Source organism: Chlorella variabilis (assembly GCF_000147415.1).
Source record: "Chlorella variabilis unplaced genomic scaffold CHLNCscaffold_10, whole genome shotgun sequence".
Taxonomy (NCBI): Eukaryota; Viridiplantae; Chlorophyta; class Trebouxiophyceae; order Chlorellales; family Chlorellaceae; genus Chlorella; species Chlorella variabilis.
The window spans coordinates 809000-821954 of record NW_005435078.1 but is presented as its reverse complement, the minus strand read 5'-3'; the positions used below and the strand labels follow the sequence as shown (position 1 = coordinate 821954).

Below are 12955 nucleotides of genomic sequence, written 5' to 3'. Positions count from 1 at the left end.
GGGAGGGCTTGGTCCGGGGCTGGGGCTGGGGCTGGGGGCTGGAGCTACTACCACCTGCGTTGCGAAGGCCCGGGCTGGCATCGCGGCAGGGCAGGCACGCGCTGCAGAGGCTGCGCCTGCGCAGGCTCCGCCAGCCCGCCCCCATCCCGCGCCCACGCGTGCGCCCCCCCAACACACACCCACACGCGCCCCTGCCGCAGCGAGGCGGAGCGCTGCCTGCAGAACCTTAATGTGCCTCACTTCCATCATGACTTTGTGGCCAGGTGAGGGGGGGCTCCTGGGGGCAGCGGGGCTGGGAGGGGAGGCTCGCGGGGATGGTGCCGGGGCTGCTGGCGCCCTGGCGCTCTGTGTGCGTGCGTGCCTGGCTTGGCGCCGTTCCGACGTGGTAGCCCCCTCCGCGTGCCCGCCATGCGCCCCGCAGGAGCCTGCTGGCCGCGTTTGGGAGCGAGGGCGAGGCGGGCAAGGTGCTGGGGCTGCTGCAGCAGCTGGCGGACAGCGGGGAGGTGAGCCAGACGCAGATGGCCAAGGGCTTTGCGCGGGTGGAGGCCAGGCTGGCGGACACGGCGCTGGACCTGGCCCGCGCCCCCGAGCTGTACCAGCAGTACAAGCAGCAGGCCCTGGAGCAGGGCTGGCTGCCCGCCGCGTGAGCGCGCTGCGGCGGCTGCGGCGGCGGCGGCGGCGGCGGAGCCTGGCCCGGCTGCCTGGCCCGCCTCTCCTAGCTACAACAACCGGTTACACCCCCCTTTTGCGCCCACTCGCGTTAATGATTGCTATACCGATGTTGCCCTCTTCCACTCCCAAGCAGCAGTAAGCTTTCCCCCTTGCCCTGCTGCCTGCCTGCCTGACACCTGTTCCCTTCCCCACCCTGCACCCACACCCCACCCCAGCAGCTGCCGGCACGCACACTGCGCCAGCGCTGCCACTGCCAGCCGGCTGTTGCGCCATTGAGCCCTGCCCCGTCACGCAGCAGAGGCTCTGGCTGCTTCTCCTGGCAGTGTGTACTCTTACACCGGCCGCTGGCTTCATTTGCCTGCGGCCACACGCCCACCATTGCGTCCCCTTGCTTTCTTCCTTTATTCACGCCGCCCAGCATGCAAAACATGTGCTGCGTGTCTCGGGGCGGGGCGCCAGCACACGCAGCGAGCAGTGTAAAACAAGAGAGTCAGCACACGCGGTCGGTCAGAGGAGAGGAAGGAAGAGGAAACACCAAAAAATCAAGTGAGGAAGGAAGAGCAGTTGAGATGAAGCAGCTGAGGAAAGAGGGTGAGCAGAAAGGATGGTGCGGGTGGAGAGTAGGAGGATGGGTGGAGAGGCACACAAGGGTATAGGAGAAAATACCACAGCTGGCCACGCATGGACAAATATGAGGAGGCTAGCAGCATCTCAGCCACTCCTCAAGCGAAGGCGATTTGAGGCCGGCAGGCGATGTCAGTGATGTGCCTGCCGCCACCGCCTCTGCGTCGCTCCCATCTGCCGGCCCTGGCAGCCCCTGAAGCGCTGGCACTGGTGGCAATGCCGACGCTTGGAGTGCCTGCTGCCGCTGCTGCTGCCCATCCGTTCCTTGCGCTTGCCGCTGCCGGCCAGGGTGGCTGGTGGGGAAAGGCTGGTCGCTGCCAGCAGCTGGCGGGCGCATGCTGTTGATGACGGCGGCGCGGCAGCCTGCTGCCGCCCCGCCCTGCAGCAGGACTGCCACCAGGGGCGAGGCCAGCATGGCAGACGTGGCGGCGGCGGCCGCCGCCACCTCAGCCTCCGCCACCGCCGCCGCCGCGGTGCTGCACAGCGGCAGCTGCGTGGATGCGCCGCTGCTGGGCAGCGGGCTGGAGACGGCGAGCGGCAGGCTGACGACGGGGCCTGCGGCGGGTTTGGGTGGCGCTGGGGTGGAGGGCAGGGAGCCAAACAGGCCCTCTATGCTCCAGTCCTGCCGCTCCAGCATCGCCTCAAGCTCCTCGGGGCTCATCGCGTCAGGCAGCTGCTCGTCGCCAGCTGGCGCCCTGCCGCCGTGCATCAGCCCGGCCAGCAGCACCGCCGTGGGGGACTGCAGGGCCGCGCCGCAGGGCGCGGCCCCAGGCGCGGCCTCCTCACCAGCCCCGCCGCCCTGCTCTCTCAGCAGCCATGCCAGCGGCGTGAGCATGGGGCTGCTGCTGCCGGTGGCGGCCGCCTGGGTGGGCCCAACCATGCCCAGCACTTGTGGGGTTGCCAGGCGGTCGAGCAGGTCGACCGCCTGCTGAGCCAGCCTCGCGTCGGGCCCCGGCGCCACCCGCTGCGGGCTCTGCACCTGCGGCTGCGGCCTGGGCGAGTGCAGGGGCGTGTGCGCTGCCGCAGCGCCGCCGTCGTCGGCCGCGGCGGTACCGTGCAGCTGCGACAGCAGTACCATGCCCGGAGCGGGGGCGGGGGCCTGCCCCTCGTGGCTCCCTTCCGGGCTGCCACCCTCCCCCTCCCCTCCAGAACTCCTTCGTCGGCGCTGCCGCCGCTGCCGCCCTTGCTGCTGCTGCAGCAGCAGCACTTGTTTGCTGTTGACATCTGCGGCAGCAGCGCTGGCAGGAGACGGGGTGTAGGAGGCAGGTCCTGGCTGCATCTGTGGCCTGCGCTGCATGTTGAGGCGGAACTTGGTGCTCGCTGCCTGCTTGGCCGCCTGCTTGCCTGCCTGCTGGCCTGCCTGCTTGCCTGCCTGCTGCTGCTGCTGCTGCTGCTGCCGCTGCGGTGAGCGCTGCTTCTGTTGCTGCTGCCGCTGCGGTGAGCGCTGCTTCTGTTGCTGCTGCTGCTGCCGGTGCGGTGAGGGCTGCTTCTGCGCTATTGGCGGCTGCTGTAGTTGGCTGCTGCTGCTGGCTGCTGCCGCGTCTGCCGCGTGGCCAGCAGGGCGCAACGCGCTGCCAGTGCTAGCCATCCAGGCTGCCCGCACGCCTGCGCCCGCCTGTGCTGGGGCCACCACTGCCGTGGGGTCTGGCCAGCCGACCGCTGGTTCAGGCGCACTGGCAGCGCCGCCAGGCTGCAGGCAAGTGCCTGCCTGCATGCTGACCCCGGGCTGCTGCAGGTACAGGTGTGCTAGCGGGACGAGAGGTACAATCACCGGCACTAAGTGCGGGCCTAGCACCTGCAGGGCCGGCTGCTGCTGCTGCTGCTGCTGTTGCGGCGGTGGCAAAGGCGGCGGCTCCTCGGCCTCTTTGCTTTGCTGCTTTGGCGCCGGGGCTGCCGGCACTCGCCGTGCCGCTGCCTCGGCTGCCTTCTGCTGGCCTCTGGCGCCGCCGCTGCTGTCGCTGCCGCCTCCGCCGCCAGCTGGCGCCTGCGGGGCTGGCACTGGGCATGGAGGCAGCGGCTCGGCGGGTATCTGGGGCAGCAGCTTTTTTATTTCTGGGTCCTGGGCCCTGCTGGCAGCATATTTCTGCAGAGCAGCAGGCATGGCAAGGCAGCGCCGCAAAGGTTACACAAGCAGCGCAGCAGCGACATCAATGCATGCAGCCGCAATGAGTGTCCTGGGATTGCACCCCGGGCAAAAACTGTGTGGGGACCTGCCCCGCTGTGGTGCAGCGCGCATACGGTGTGCCACGGCAGAAGCCAAGCAGCGCTGGCTTGCCTTCATTGCCGCCAGCAGGCCGCCCCGGCGCTGCTTCTTGGGCGCCTCCTCCACCTTGAGCACTCGCTTGCGGCTGGTTGCACCTGCACCTGCACTGACATGGGTCGCTGGCTCAGCAGGAGGCAGCTGCTTCCCGGCTGCAGGCTGCGGCAGGCGGCAACCTGAGCAGCGGTGGCGTGCAAGTGGGGGCTGCCAGGCAGGCTGGGCACGCTTGCCGCCTGGCCCTCACCTCTGGTGTTGCTGCCGCCGCCGCCGCTGTCTGATAGTGAGTCGTGTTCCATGGCGGGAGGCATCGATGCCCTGGCTGCTGCCAAGGTGCAGTAGCCAAGGCGCCTCGAGTGGGCAACCGCCGACACGGGTCAGTGCCGCCGTCACGCCGCTCTACGCCTGCTGCCTTGAGCAGCACGCTGCACACAGGCGTTCGATGCCCCGCGGACAGCTTCCGGGCCCTGCTCGTGCGTTTTGGGCTCAGTCAACAGCAGGCCCGCGCCATTCCGCCCTGCATGGCTACCCTGCAAGGACACAGTCATGTGGAGGCGGGAAGGGCGGGAGCCCCGTCTATGGGTCTTCTGAGCCTCCCCGATTACGATTCGGATGTCCGCGACACGCAGGAAGGGCTCAGGAGCTTGGTCTCTGCTGGGGTGCGCCACAACCCGGCGCAAACCGCGTTGCAACTCACTTGTGGCACACTGGAAAGCCGATCCGACTCGTGGGTTGGCCTTGAAGTCGCGGGGAAGGGCGGGAAGGGGATGAGGAGAGCAAAGGGCACCGCTTTGCAACGCTCAGGCCAGCCTCACAGCACCGCTGGCCGCCTTCCAACCTTGCTGAGCACTCTTGTGAGCGTGTCCGCAACGATGAGCGCAAGTTTCCCTGTCAAGAAGACTTAGGAAAGCGCCGGCAGTGGCCACGTTTGACTCTGGCCTCTGGCTCCGCCATCGCGCCACTGCCTCCCCTGGCTTTGCAACCCTCATCCACAACGCCCAGCATAGCCTGTCGGGGAGCCTGTCCTTGAGGCTAGCTGAGGGGCGCAAGCATGGCCAACTACATCGGCAACAAGTTCACGCAACAGGACTCGGACAAGCTGGTGGGTGCAGAGGAGGGGCGTGAGGCAGGCAGGGCATTCGGCGCAGCCAGGCGACCCGCTCCTGGCTGCTGGTCTTCACCGCCCGCCCGGCCGCACTGGACTGCGCTCCCCTTCCATCCTCGCCCATGCCACCTGGTGCTGCAGAGGGAGTTCGAGAAGCGAGCAGACCCCAACGACCGCAATGCGCAGGCGCTGCTAGAGGAGATGCGCCAGCACGTCAAGAAGGCGAGTGGAGTGCCCGCGCGCCGTGCGGCGCGCCAGGAGGCTCAACCGCTGCGAACGCACTTTCGTCGCGCACGGCCCCCAGCCACCGCTGCCGCTGTCCCTTCCTTACCTGCAGCTCGAGGAGATGCGCAAGAACGAGGACCCCCGCCTCTCCTTCTCCACCCCGGAGTTCCGAGAGGCTCAGCGGCAGTTCACTGACGCATTCAAGGTGCTTGTGCAGACACCATGCCGTGTGGGGCTCCGCCAGGGGAGAACCACAGCCGCCACCTGCCCCTGCCTGCGGCGGTTGCCGCTCCACCTGCTCGCCCTGCTCGCCACGCAGCCACCCACCCCCCGCGCGCTGAGCCTGCCGCCGTGCCTCCCCGCCTGCCCGCCTGCCGCAGAAGAACTTTGGGCGGCCTGTGGAGTGGGCTCTGGTGAAGGACTATGCCTGGTCAACGCCCCAGCTGCGCAAGCTGGAGAAGCCTGTGGACGTGGAGGGCAACCCCTGGCCGCTCGACTCCCAGGGCAACCCCATCCTCAAGACCTGAGAGCGGCGCGGCGCGGGCAGCGCGGCAGCGGTGGTGCGGGGCAGCCCTTGGGCGGCGGCCCCATCTGCTGCCCCGCTCCCCGCACGCTCCTGTCAGCGTGCCTGCCTTGGCGGTGGATTGCTGTTGTCGTTGTTGTTGCATGCGCATGCATACAGAGTGCTGCCAGGTCGCCGCACTGGAAATGTAAGGCAGCAGTGCAGCGAGGACAGCCGGGAAGGTTGAGCTAGGAGAGGAGAGCAGGGAGAGGGAGCGGGGAGGGCGGGTGGGCGTGGGAGGTCTCAACGCTGCGCGCCAGCGCGCGAGGCGGCAGCGTAGCCGGCCGCGTCACGCGCGCACCGGCGCGACCGAGGACCCGTTGGGGACGGCGGCGCCGCGCGGCGCCGCGCCCGCGCCGCCGCCCGCCTCGGCCAGCGCCTGCTGCGCCATGATGGCTGCCTCCTTCCACCCCGTCAGCGTGTGCTGCAGCTGGCGCCAGTGCTCGGGCCCAAAGGTGCGGGGCGCGCACTTGGACACCGCCACCACGCCGCGCAGCTGGTCGATGCGTGCCTCAGCAATCTTCTTGCCGATGGCCTGCACCACCGCGCCCTCCACCTCCCCCGGCCCCAGCACCAGCGCGGCCTGGATCTGCTGGAAGGTGATCTGGCTGGCGCCGTGGGCCAGGCCCATGAAGGCCAGCAGCCGCATCTTGGCCAGCCCCGCCTCCTCGGAGATGCCCGCAGCAGCCAGCGCCGCCGCGCCGGCGGGCGTGCCCGCAAAGGTCTGGAACTCCTGCGGGGCAGGGCGGGCAGGCAGGCGGCGGGGGCGGGCTGCGTCGCAGGCCAGCGGCCGCGCGGCACGCTGCACGCGCCGCTCCTTCTTTCCCCGCCGCCCCGGCGGCGGGCCAGCCGCACCTGCACCGTGCCCTGCAGGAAGATGGTGAGCAGCCTGTGCAGGTCGGCGTGCTGCGGGGAGGCGGCCAGCTGCGCCACCGCCGGGTTGGCGGCCAGGTCAAACTGGAACATGTCTGGGGAGCGGATGAAGTCGCACACGACGGCCGCCGCCGCGGGGACGGCGCCCGGCAGCTCCGAGGCGGGCGCGTCCTGCGGTGCGGGGCATGGCAGGGGGTGGCTGTGGGGCGTGGGGCAGGGACCGCCAGCCGCGTCCCGCCAGGCTGCGATTGGCGTGCCCCGGGCCCTGCTGTGCCCCAGACCGCTGTGGGCCCTGCTCCCACCCGCCACAACACCTCCCCGCCGCCGCTACCAGCAGCGCACAGCAGGCGCACCTCGTATGTGGTGAGGCACTTTGTGAGCAGGCGGTACGACTCCCGCGCCGCGGTGCGCGGCTTCCGCGTGCACGCCGCCAGCGTGTCGGCGCAGGCGGTGTAGAGCCGCCGCTCTGCCGCCGCGCCCAGCGCCAGCTCGCCCGCCCAGCCGTCGGCGTGGGCGCGGATGACGGGCAGGACGTCCGCCAGGCCGGCGCGCTGGGCATACCCCAGCGCCTCCATCAGCACCGTGGCCTTGCTGCCGGAATCGTACGATGCGTTGTACAGCGTGACCAGCGCCTGCAGGCGCTTGTCGGGCCGGCTGTCGGTGCTGGCGGCCAGCGCGGCGGCCAGGCGCTGCGCCGCCGCCGCCGCGCCGGGCAGCGCTATCCGCGGCACCAGGTGGCACGTCATGTTCAGGCAGCACTCCAGGTCTGCATGGCGAGCGTGGGGGTGCAGGCGTCGGCGCACTGGATGGCTGTGCCCAGCCCGAAAGGAAGCACACGTGAGTGGGCGTGGGCAGGCGGCGGGCGGGCGGGCGGCGCACCCTGGTCGCTGCTGCTGGCGCCCAGCACCACATCTAGGGCCGACACGAACTTGTCCAGGAGCTTCTCATACTGCTCCGCCGCGTACAGCTGCTCGCACTCCTCCGCAAAGCCGGGCTGGGCACCCTGCGGCATCGCGGCGTGGCTGGCGGGTCAGAGGCGGCGTGATCAGGGCCAGGCGATGCAGCAGAGGCGCGGGGGGCCGGCTCCGCCCCCCACCTGCAGCTCTGCTATGTACTTGGCGATGGCATCATACGCCTCCTCCTCGCTCGTCTCGATGACCTGGGCGTGGGCCACCATGGCTGTCGCTGCTGCCTGATCTCTAAACACAGGCTATGCAGCCCATGCATTGCATTTGGGGCGGCCCGGGGTCAGCATGGCGCAGCAGCAGCAGGGGAGGAGTGTGCATTGCTTGGAGCCCCTGACCTTGCTGAGAGCTGGGCGATCGATGCCGCACGCAGGGAAACTCCTCACCGGCTGTTGGGGGAGGCAGGGGGGCGCAGAGCTGCGAGCGGCAGGGTCTCCCGCCCCCGCCACCGGCCGCAGGGGAGTGCCGTTGCGGAGTTGCTGAGCAGTGCTGGGCATGACATGAAGTTCTGATGACGGCATGCAACCCGTCAACTCGCATGTGCACCACGGTATGAGTGCAAGGCAATCCAGAGTGGCAGCTATGGCCTGTTGCTCATCGTCGGTGGGCCACGCTCGCTCCGGACACTCCATGCGCTGTGCAGGCACCTTATCAGCCCTCATCATCTTGGCTGTGTCATGAGATCACAATGTGGGTGCCGTGCTCACATGAACTGTACCAGCCAGGCTAGCTCTGGCTCTACTCCAGCTTTGCGGGCCAGCGGCCCACGCACCAGTGCGTGAGAGCACGCTCACATACACGCAGCCGGGAGGTGGGCCGGGAGACCTCCCAAAAAGAGGTCTGCATCCCTAACAGCCAAGGCAGCTGTGCCGCCCAGCAGTGATGCCAGCAGCAGCAGCAGCAGGGCGCACGTGGGGGAGCGATGGGCGAGCCTTGCGCAGGTGCGGCATGGGGGGCAAGGCCATGCCCCCACTTAGGGTTATGTTCTGCACCCCTGAAATGATTCAAGATTGTTGCCGTGGTGTGCAGCTGATCCGTGGATTGTTGCAGGGCACCAGGGGCACGGCATGCAAGCTTGGGGAAAAGGCAAAAGTTGCGGGCCTGCGTGTGGCCCCCCCCCCGGGCGGCTCAGAGCGTTGCCGACCCTGCAGGTATCACGGCCCTGGTGCTGCTGGCACCGTGCACTCCTGCTAATCTGGTTGGAGTCTGCACGTGGCAAGCTGTCCGCACGTGGCAAGCTGTCCATCAGGCGCGCCTTCACATGAGGCGGTGGCTGGTCCTCGCGCCCTCTCTTCGTATTTCACTTGCATTGTCAATTTGTATCTTCCTAGCACAACACCCACCTCTGCAGGAGTTTGTGGCAGCCGAATCAGGAGGCCATGACAGCCGTCTCCTTCCTGACGCTGCCTGGCTCCCTCCCCTTCCTGGAGTGCAGCGAGCACAGCGACTTTGGTGAGTGTTGCAGGGTTGCGGGGCCCCGGGCGTCGCTCCGAGAAAATGGACCCCTGCTAACGAGGGCGTTGCTCTGCAGACGACCTGCTCACCGTGCCGCAACACAATGACTTCAGCCTGTCTTCCAGCAGCAGCCTGGACGCCACCGAGTTCTTCTTGGGGGAGATTGGCTCCGCCGAGGTGACGGGGGTGCCGCATTGCGCTGCTGCTGGGCTGAAGACTGCGTCTTGAGCCCTCACAAGGCGGCCGGCAGAGCGGACAGGCCCCCTCACGCCCGCTGCCCGCAACCCCCGTTCCCTGCAGGCGACCAGCTCCGTCTCCATCGCCCCAGCGTCGCCCGCCAGCTCAAGGTGCGTGCATGCCGCCTGGCGCGTCTTTGGGGCTAGGGCGGCGCCCTCCTCGGCCTCGGCCCGATGAACCCCAACCATGCACTTTTGGAGGGGTCCTCTCTCCCCCCACGTGCTTGCAGGCTCCAAGAGCTGACCTCTAGCTTTCCCCTTGCCCTGGACGACCTGGAGCGCGCACAGCAGCAGCTGGTGCGTGTCCCCTGGGTACTAGCAGCAGCGGGTGCGACCGCTCACGCCCTGCCGCACCCTGCTCACTGGCCCGGCTCTTTGCGCGCTGCTGCTGCAGGAGCCCGTCCCCGCCCCGCTGCCTCTGGGGTTGCACGGCCTGAAGCTGAAGCTGGACTTTGGCTCGGTGATGAGGTGGGTGCCCAGCCCCAGCGTCCCCGTCGCGCCGGCTCGCCTCCGCAGCTTGCGCCTCCAGGCCAGCTGGGCGCTGCCCCCCCAGCGCGCCCCCGTGCCTGCCTGTGTAACAGGCACATCCTCGCCTGGAACAAACCTTGGCATTGCTAGGGTTGGTTCGCGAGCTGAAACCAAGCCCAACTGCCCGCCCCTGCCCCTGCCCCCACCCCCTCGCCGCCCTGCAGCGCGTGGCACAGCGTGGGCGGCGGCGCTCACCCCTTCCACATGACGGGCCCCGCGCTGAGCGCGGTCACCGCCGCCATCCCCTCTGCCACCGACCTGGAGGCCTCGCTGGCGGCAGCCTCGGTGCCCGCCATGGGCGCCTCGCCCGCAGGCAGCACGGCCGAGCCCGCGGGCCCCAGCAGTACCGCCGCCGCCACCGCAGCCGCAGCCGAGGCCTCGCGCATGCGCGACAGGAAGGCCAGCCGCAAGAGCAGCGAGCGCAAGGTGAGGCAGGCGGCCCGCCCCGCTGGTGACGCTCCCTTGCTCCCTCAGCCCTGCGGCGCGCTCCGCGCGCTGCCGTGCTCCCGCAGCCAGCCGCAGCCGGCCTGCTCCCCGCTGCCCTCCCTTGCTCCCCAGCCTGCCCTGACCGCTGCCTCTGCTCCCCCTGCCCCGCCCCGCAGCTCGTCTATCCCGCGCGCAAGGTCAGCGCCGACAAGCGGCCACGCATCAAGGGCCGCTTTGTCACCAAGGCCGAGTTTGAGCTGATGGCGCCGCCGCGCGTCTCGCACGACCGGCTCGTGCCCGGCCTGGTGCGCGCCTGAGCTGAGCTGTGCGCCCAGGGCCGGGCCGGCCGGCGCGCTGGCACCACCTGCTTGGCAGAGGCTGGGGCCGCAGGGCGGCACGCACCAATTGTGCTCGCCGCCCGCTCTTTGCCTCCCCCCCGGTCTCCTCGCTCCCTCCCTCTGCCAAACAGTTTTGTGTGGCGCCGCCACGCCCTCTTGAGGCCACGCACCCGGGGTCGCCGCCGCCCAATTGCACCCCCTGCAACACTCCCATCCCTGCACTTCGTTTTATTCCTCAATAACCGTCCATTTCATGTTCAGTGTGCTGCCCCCTGGGCCCACCCCAACAGTATCGACCTTGCGGACTGCCGCTGGAAAAAAAAGTAGCTCCATGCCTCCAGCTGGGATGCAATTCTTATTCTTTGTGTGGGAATGGTCGGTCGCCGCCCCGTGTGACGTGGGGCGGCGCCGGCCGCCGGCGGCAACCCCATCCGACCTTTCATTCCTTTGCCGCCTACGTTTTTTCCTGCACTTGTCTGTTGAGCCTCCCCCCGTGCTCGCTCGCTGGAGCCTCCCCCCCCCGTGCTCACCCCATGAGCCCTCCCCTGCTTGTGCTGGAGTCCCCCCCCATCTCTCCTCTGACAACGCTACTACTGCACAGGGACGTGGCGGGCGAGCAATCCCCCCCCTTGCTCCGCCCGCAGACGCCCTAGTTTTTGGTCCATCCCCCTTCAGCGTCATTTTTTTTCTCTCTTGGGCTGGTATGAACCCACTTATTCATGTGGGCCGCAAAGACGAACGCGGCCCTGTTCGCGGCGGCTGCGGCTGGCATGCCAACCAGTGGCGATGCCGGCAACGGCGCCGCTGCCCCTTGCGGGCGCGCGCCGGCAGCCTGCCCTCCTTGCGCGCATCTCTTGTTTTTCAGCCTGTATGACCTATTAATCGGGCCCTTGCATTGCCATCAACCTTGCGCAGCTTGGCGCTGCTGCCTCAACATCTGTCTGCATCCCCACGCCTCCCCCCTCCCCCGAGAAAAAAAGAAAAAATTCTGTTAGCCTCCCCCCCGGCTATCCAAAAACACACTGAGCGCAGCCAACTGAACGCACCCGGAACCTGCACAAAGCTAGCTAGCCAGCCCCCCTCTCTCTCTTTCCTCCTTTACCGCCTACTCCCGACCTTGCCTCCAGCTTTTCCCCGCCACGAATTGAATAGCCGCTCAGGGCTTTGGCATTTTGAGACCCTATTCAACCACCCCCCTCCGCTAACCAACACCAAGACCTGCATTGTAAGCTTACAACGCCACAGCTGGCAGGGTGAGCAGACGCACGCAGAGGGCAATTCACTGGGCAACTCGAGCGCGGCATCCGGCTCAGGCTGCCCGCGGTGTGAGGACTTGGACCAGCCGCCAGCGTGTCCCCTCTGCCAGCGCCTCTGCCCAGCTGGCGCCCTGCGCCTCCAGAAGGGCGGCGTGCGCGTTGCCTAGCCGCACCGTCTCGCCCTGCAGGGTCGGCACGCCAACAGTTTCGCTTGGCCGGAGGTGACGCAGCTGGCAGCCACAAGGGGTGCAGCGCTGCTGGTCAGGCTGCAGCCAGGCAGGGCAGGCCTGCTGATGCCTCGCAGTGCAGCCGTCCCGCCACAGGGGCAGCCTGCCCCGCAGGCGACAACCGCGGCGCTCAAACGCAACGCTGGCGGCGCTGGCCACCCACCGCAAACGAGGAGGCTGCCTCCTCCCACCCCTTGTTGTGGCCCAGGCACAGGCAGCAGCTGTGCGAGGACGCCGCCTCTGCCGCCACCAGCTCCGAAAGGTGGCCCCGCGTCTGCCCGTCCAGCGCTGCCGTGGTGTACAGGCTACCGAGGAAGTGCTGGTCTGCCTCGCCTGCGGGGTGCAGGGGCAGCAGGAGCGGCAGGTGGATCTTGGCAATGGAATGCCCACGCGGAGCTGGCAAGCAGCCTCCTCCAACATAGAAAGCCGCACAGGGCAGGCAGGACAGCGTGAAACGCGCGGTGAATGACGAGCCAGGCTGCCCCAAAGTGTATGATGGCTGCTCTGAGGTGCTTGCCCCCTGCGCTGGCCACAGGGCACGGTGCGGGGCATCAAAGCGCACCTAGCTCAGGCATGACCTTCTGCAGCACGTCTAGCGTCTGCCGCGTGCGCTGCGCGTTGCTGCAGATGACAACTTCCGGCAGCCAGCCAGCGGCGCGCAGCTGCTCGCCCACCTGCGGCGGCAGGAGCGGGGCGGCGGGTGGGAGGCGAGGGCAGGGCTGTGACAGCACCAGGATGCTTGCATCCCTGTTTGCTGGGTGCTATTGGCAGGCTAGATGCCTGCACAGCTGCACCATCTCCCCCTGGCACCAGCAGGGCTGCGACACAACAGCCTGACGCCGCTCCCGACCTCTAGAGTCTCCTGCGCGCCCTGCACCGTAATCTCCCTATCGTGGTCCCTCACGCGGACTGATGCCGCCTCAGAGTCGGCGTGGCGCATGAGAACGAGCCGCCTGCTTGTTTGGGGAGCAGAGAGGGAGGGTCAGAACCCTGTGCCGCCATCATGCCGTCGGTGGTCGTTGCAACATGCACCGCACCTTGTGTGCTGCTGATGGGATGCTTGGCAGCAGATCCGCCAGCGCTGCGGCCGAGCTGCGGCCCTGCCACCGCGACTGCGGCACGGCAAGGCAGGCCCGGGCCGCTGCAAGCTTTGCTGCATGGTGGCGATCACGGGAGGCATCTGTATCACAGGCATGACGGTTGGGC

General features: G+C 68.6%; 6 protein-coding genes across 6 annotated transcripts in view; 3 read left to right on the top strand and 3 right to left on the bottom strand.

The window, feature by feature from the left end:
* Positions 1–647, top strand: part of CHLNCDRAFT_52326 (hypothetical protein) — a gene marked incomplete at both ends in the record, with an annotated part of 6720 nt that extends 6073 nt beyond the window's left edge. Inside the window, 2 exons of the mRNA XM_005847721.1 lie at positions 205–263; positions 422–647. Of these exons, the coding sequence (XP_005847783.1) occupies positions 205–263; positions 422–647 (285 nt within the window). The remainder of the gene's footprint in view (positions 1–204; positions 264–421) is intronic.
* Positions 648–1372: 725 nt separating this feature from the next.
* On the bottom strand, positions 1373–3852 carry CHLNCDRAFT_133924 (hypothetical protein; the record flags this gene model as incomplete). Its single annotated transcript, XM_005847553.1, has 3 exons — positions 1373–3379; positions 3545–3660; positions 3801–3852. 3 exons carry the CDS (start codon positions 3850–3852, stop codon positions 1373–1375), a joined length of 2175 nt encoding a protein of 724 aa, XP_005847615.1.
* Positions 3853–4604: 752 nt separating this feature from the next.
* CHLNCDRAFT_133923 (hypothetical protein) lies at positions 4605–5410 on the top strand (the record flags this gene model as incomplete). The annotated part of the gene is made up of 4 exons (XM_005847720.1): positions 4605–4655; positions 4800–4889; positions 4996–5088; positions 5264–5410. The coding sequence occupies 4 exons, from the start codon at positions 4605–4607 to the stop codon at positions 5408–5410; spliced, it is 381 nt and encodes a 126-aa protein (XP_005847782.1).
* Positions 5411–5734: 324 nt separating this feature from the next.
* Positions 5735–7495, bottom strand: CHLNCDRAFT_133922 (hypothetical protein; the record flags this gene model as incomplete). The annotated part of the gene is made up of 5 exons (XM_005847552.1): positions 5735–6178; positions 6301–6489; positions 6672–7084; positions 7198–7321; positions 7415–7495. The coding sequence occupies 5 exons, from the start codon at positions 7493–7495 to the stop codon at positions 5735–5737; spliced, it is 1251 nt and encodes a 416-aa protein (XP_005847614.1).
* A 1167-nt stretch (positions 7496–8662) lies between these two features.
* On the top strand, positions 8663–10245 carry CHLNCDRAFT_133921 (expressed protein; the record flags this gene model as incomplete). The annotated part of the gene is made up of 7 exons (XM_005847719.1): positions 8663–8735; positions 8815–8915; positions 9039–9085; positions 9205–9271; positions 9369–9442; positions 9667–9928; positions 10105–10245. The coding sequence occupies 7 exons, from the start codon at positions 8663–8665 to the stop codon at positions 10243–10245; spliced, it is 765 nt and encodes a 254-aa protein (XP_005847781.1).
* A 1330-nt stretch (positions 10246–11575) lies between these two features.
* On the bottom strand, positions 11576–12707 carry CHLNCDRAFT_23381 (hypothetical protein; the record flags this gene model as incomplete). Its single annotated transcript, XM_005847551.1, has 4 exons — positions 11576–11704; positions 11913–12082; positions 12312–12423; positions 12600–12707. Coding segments are annotated over 4 exons (519 nt in total), but the record flags the coding sequence as incomplete, so codon positions are not given.
* Between the last annotated feature and the right edge of the window lie 248 nt (positions 12708–12955).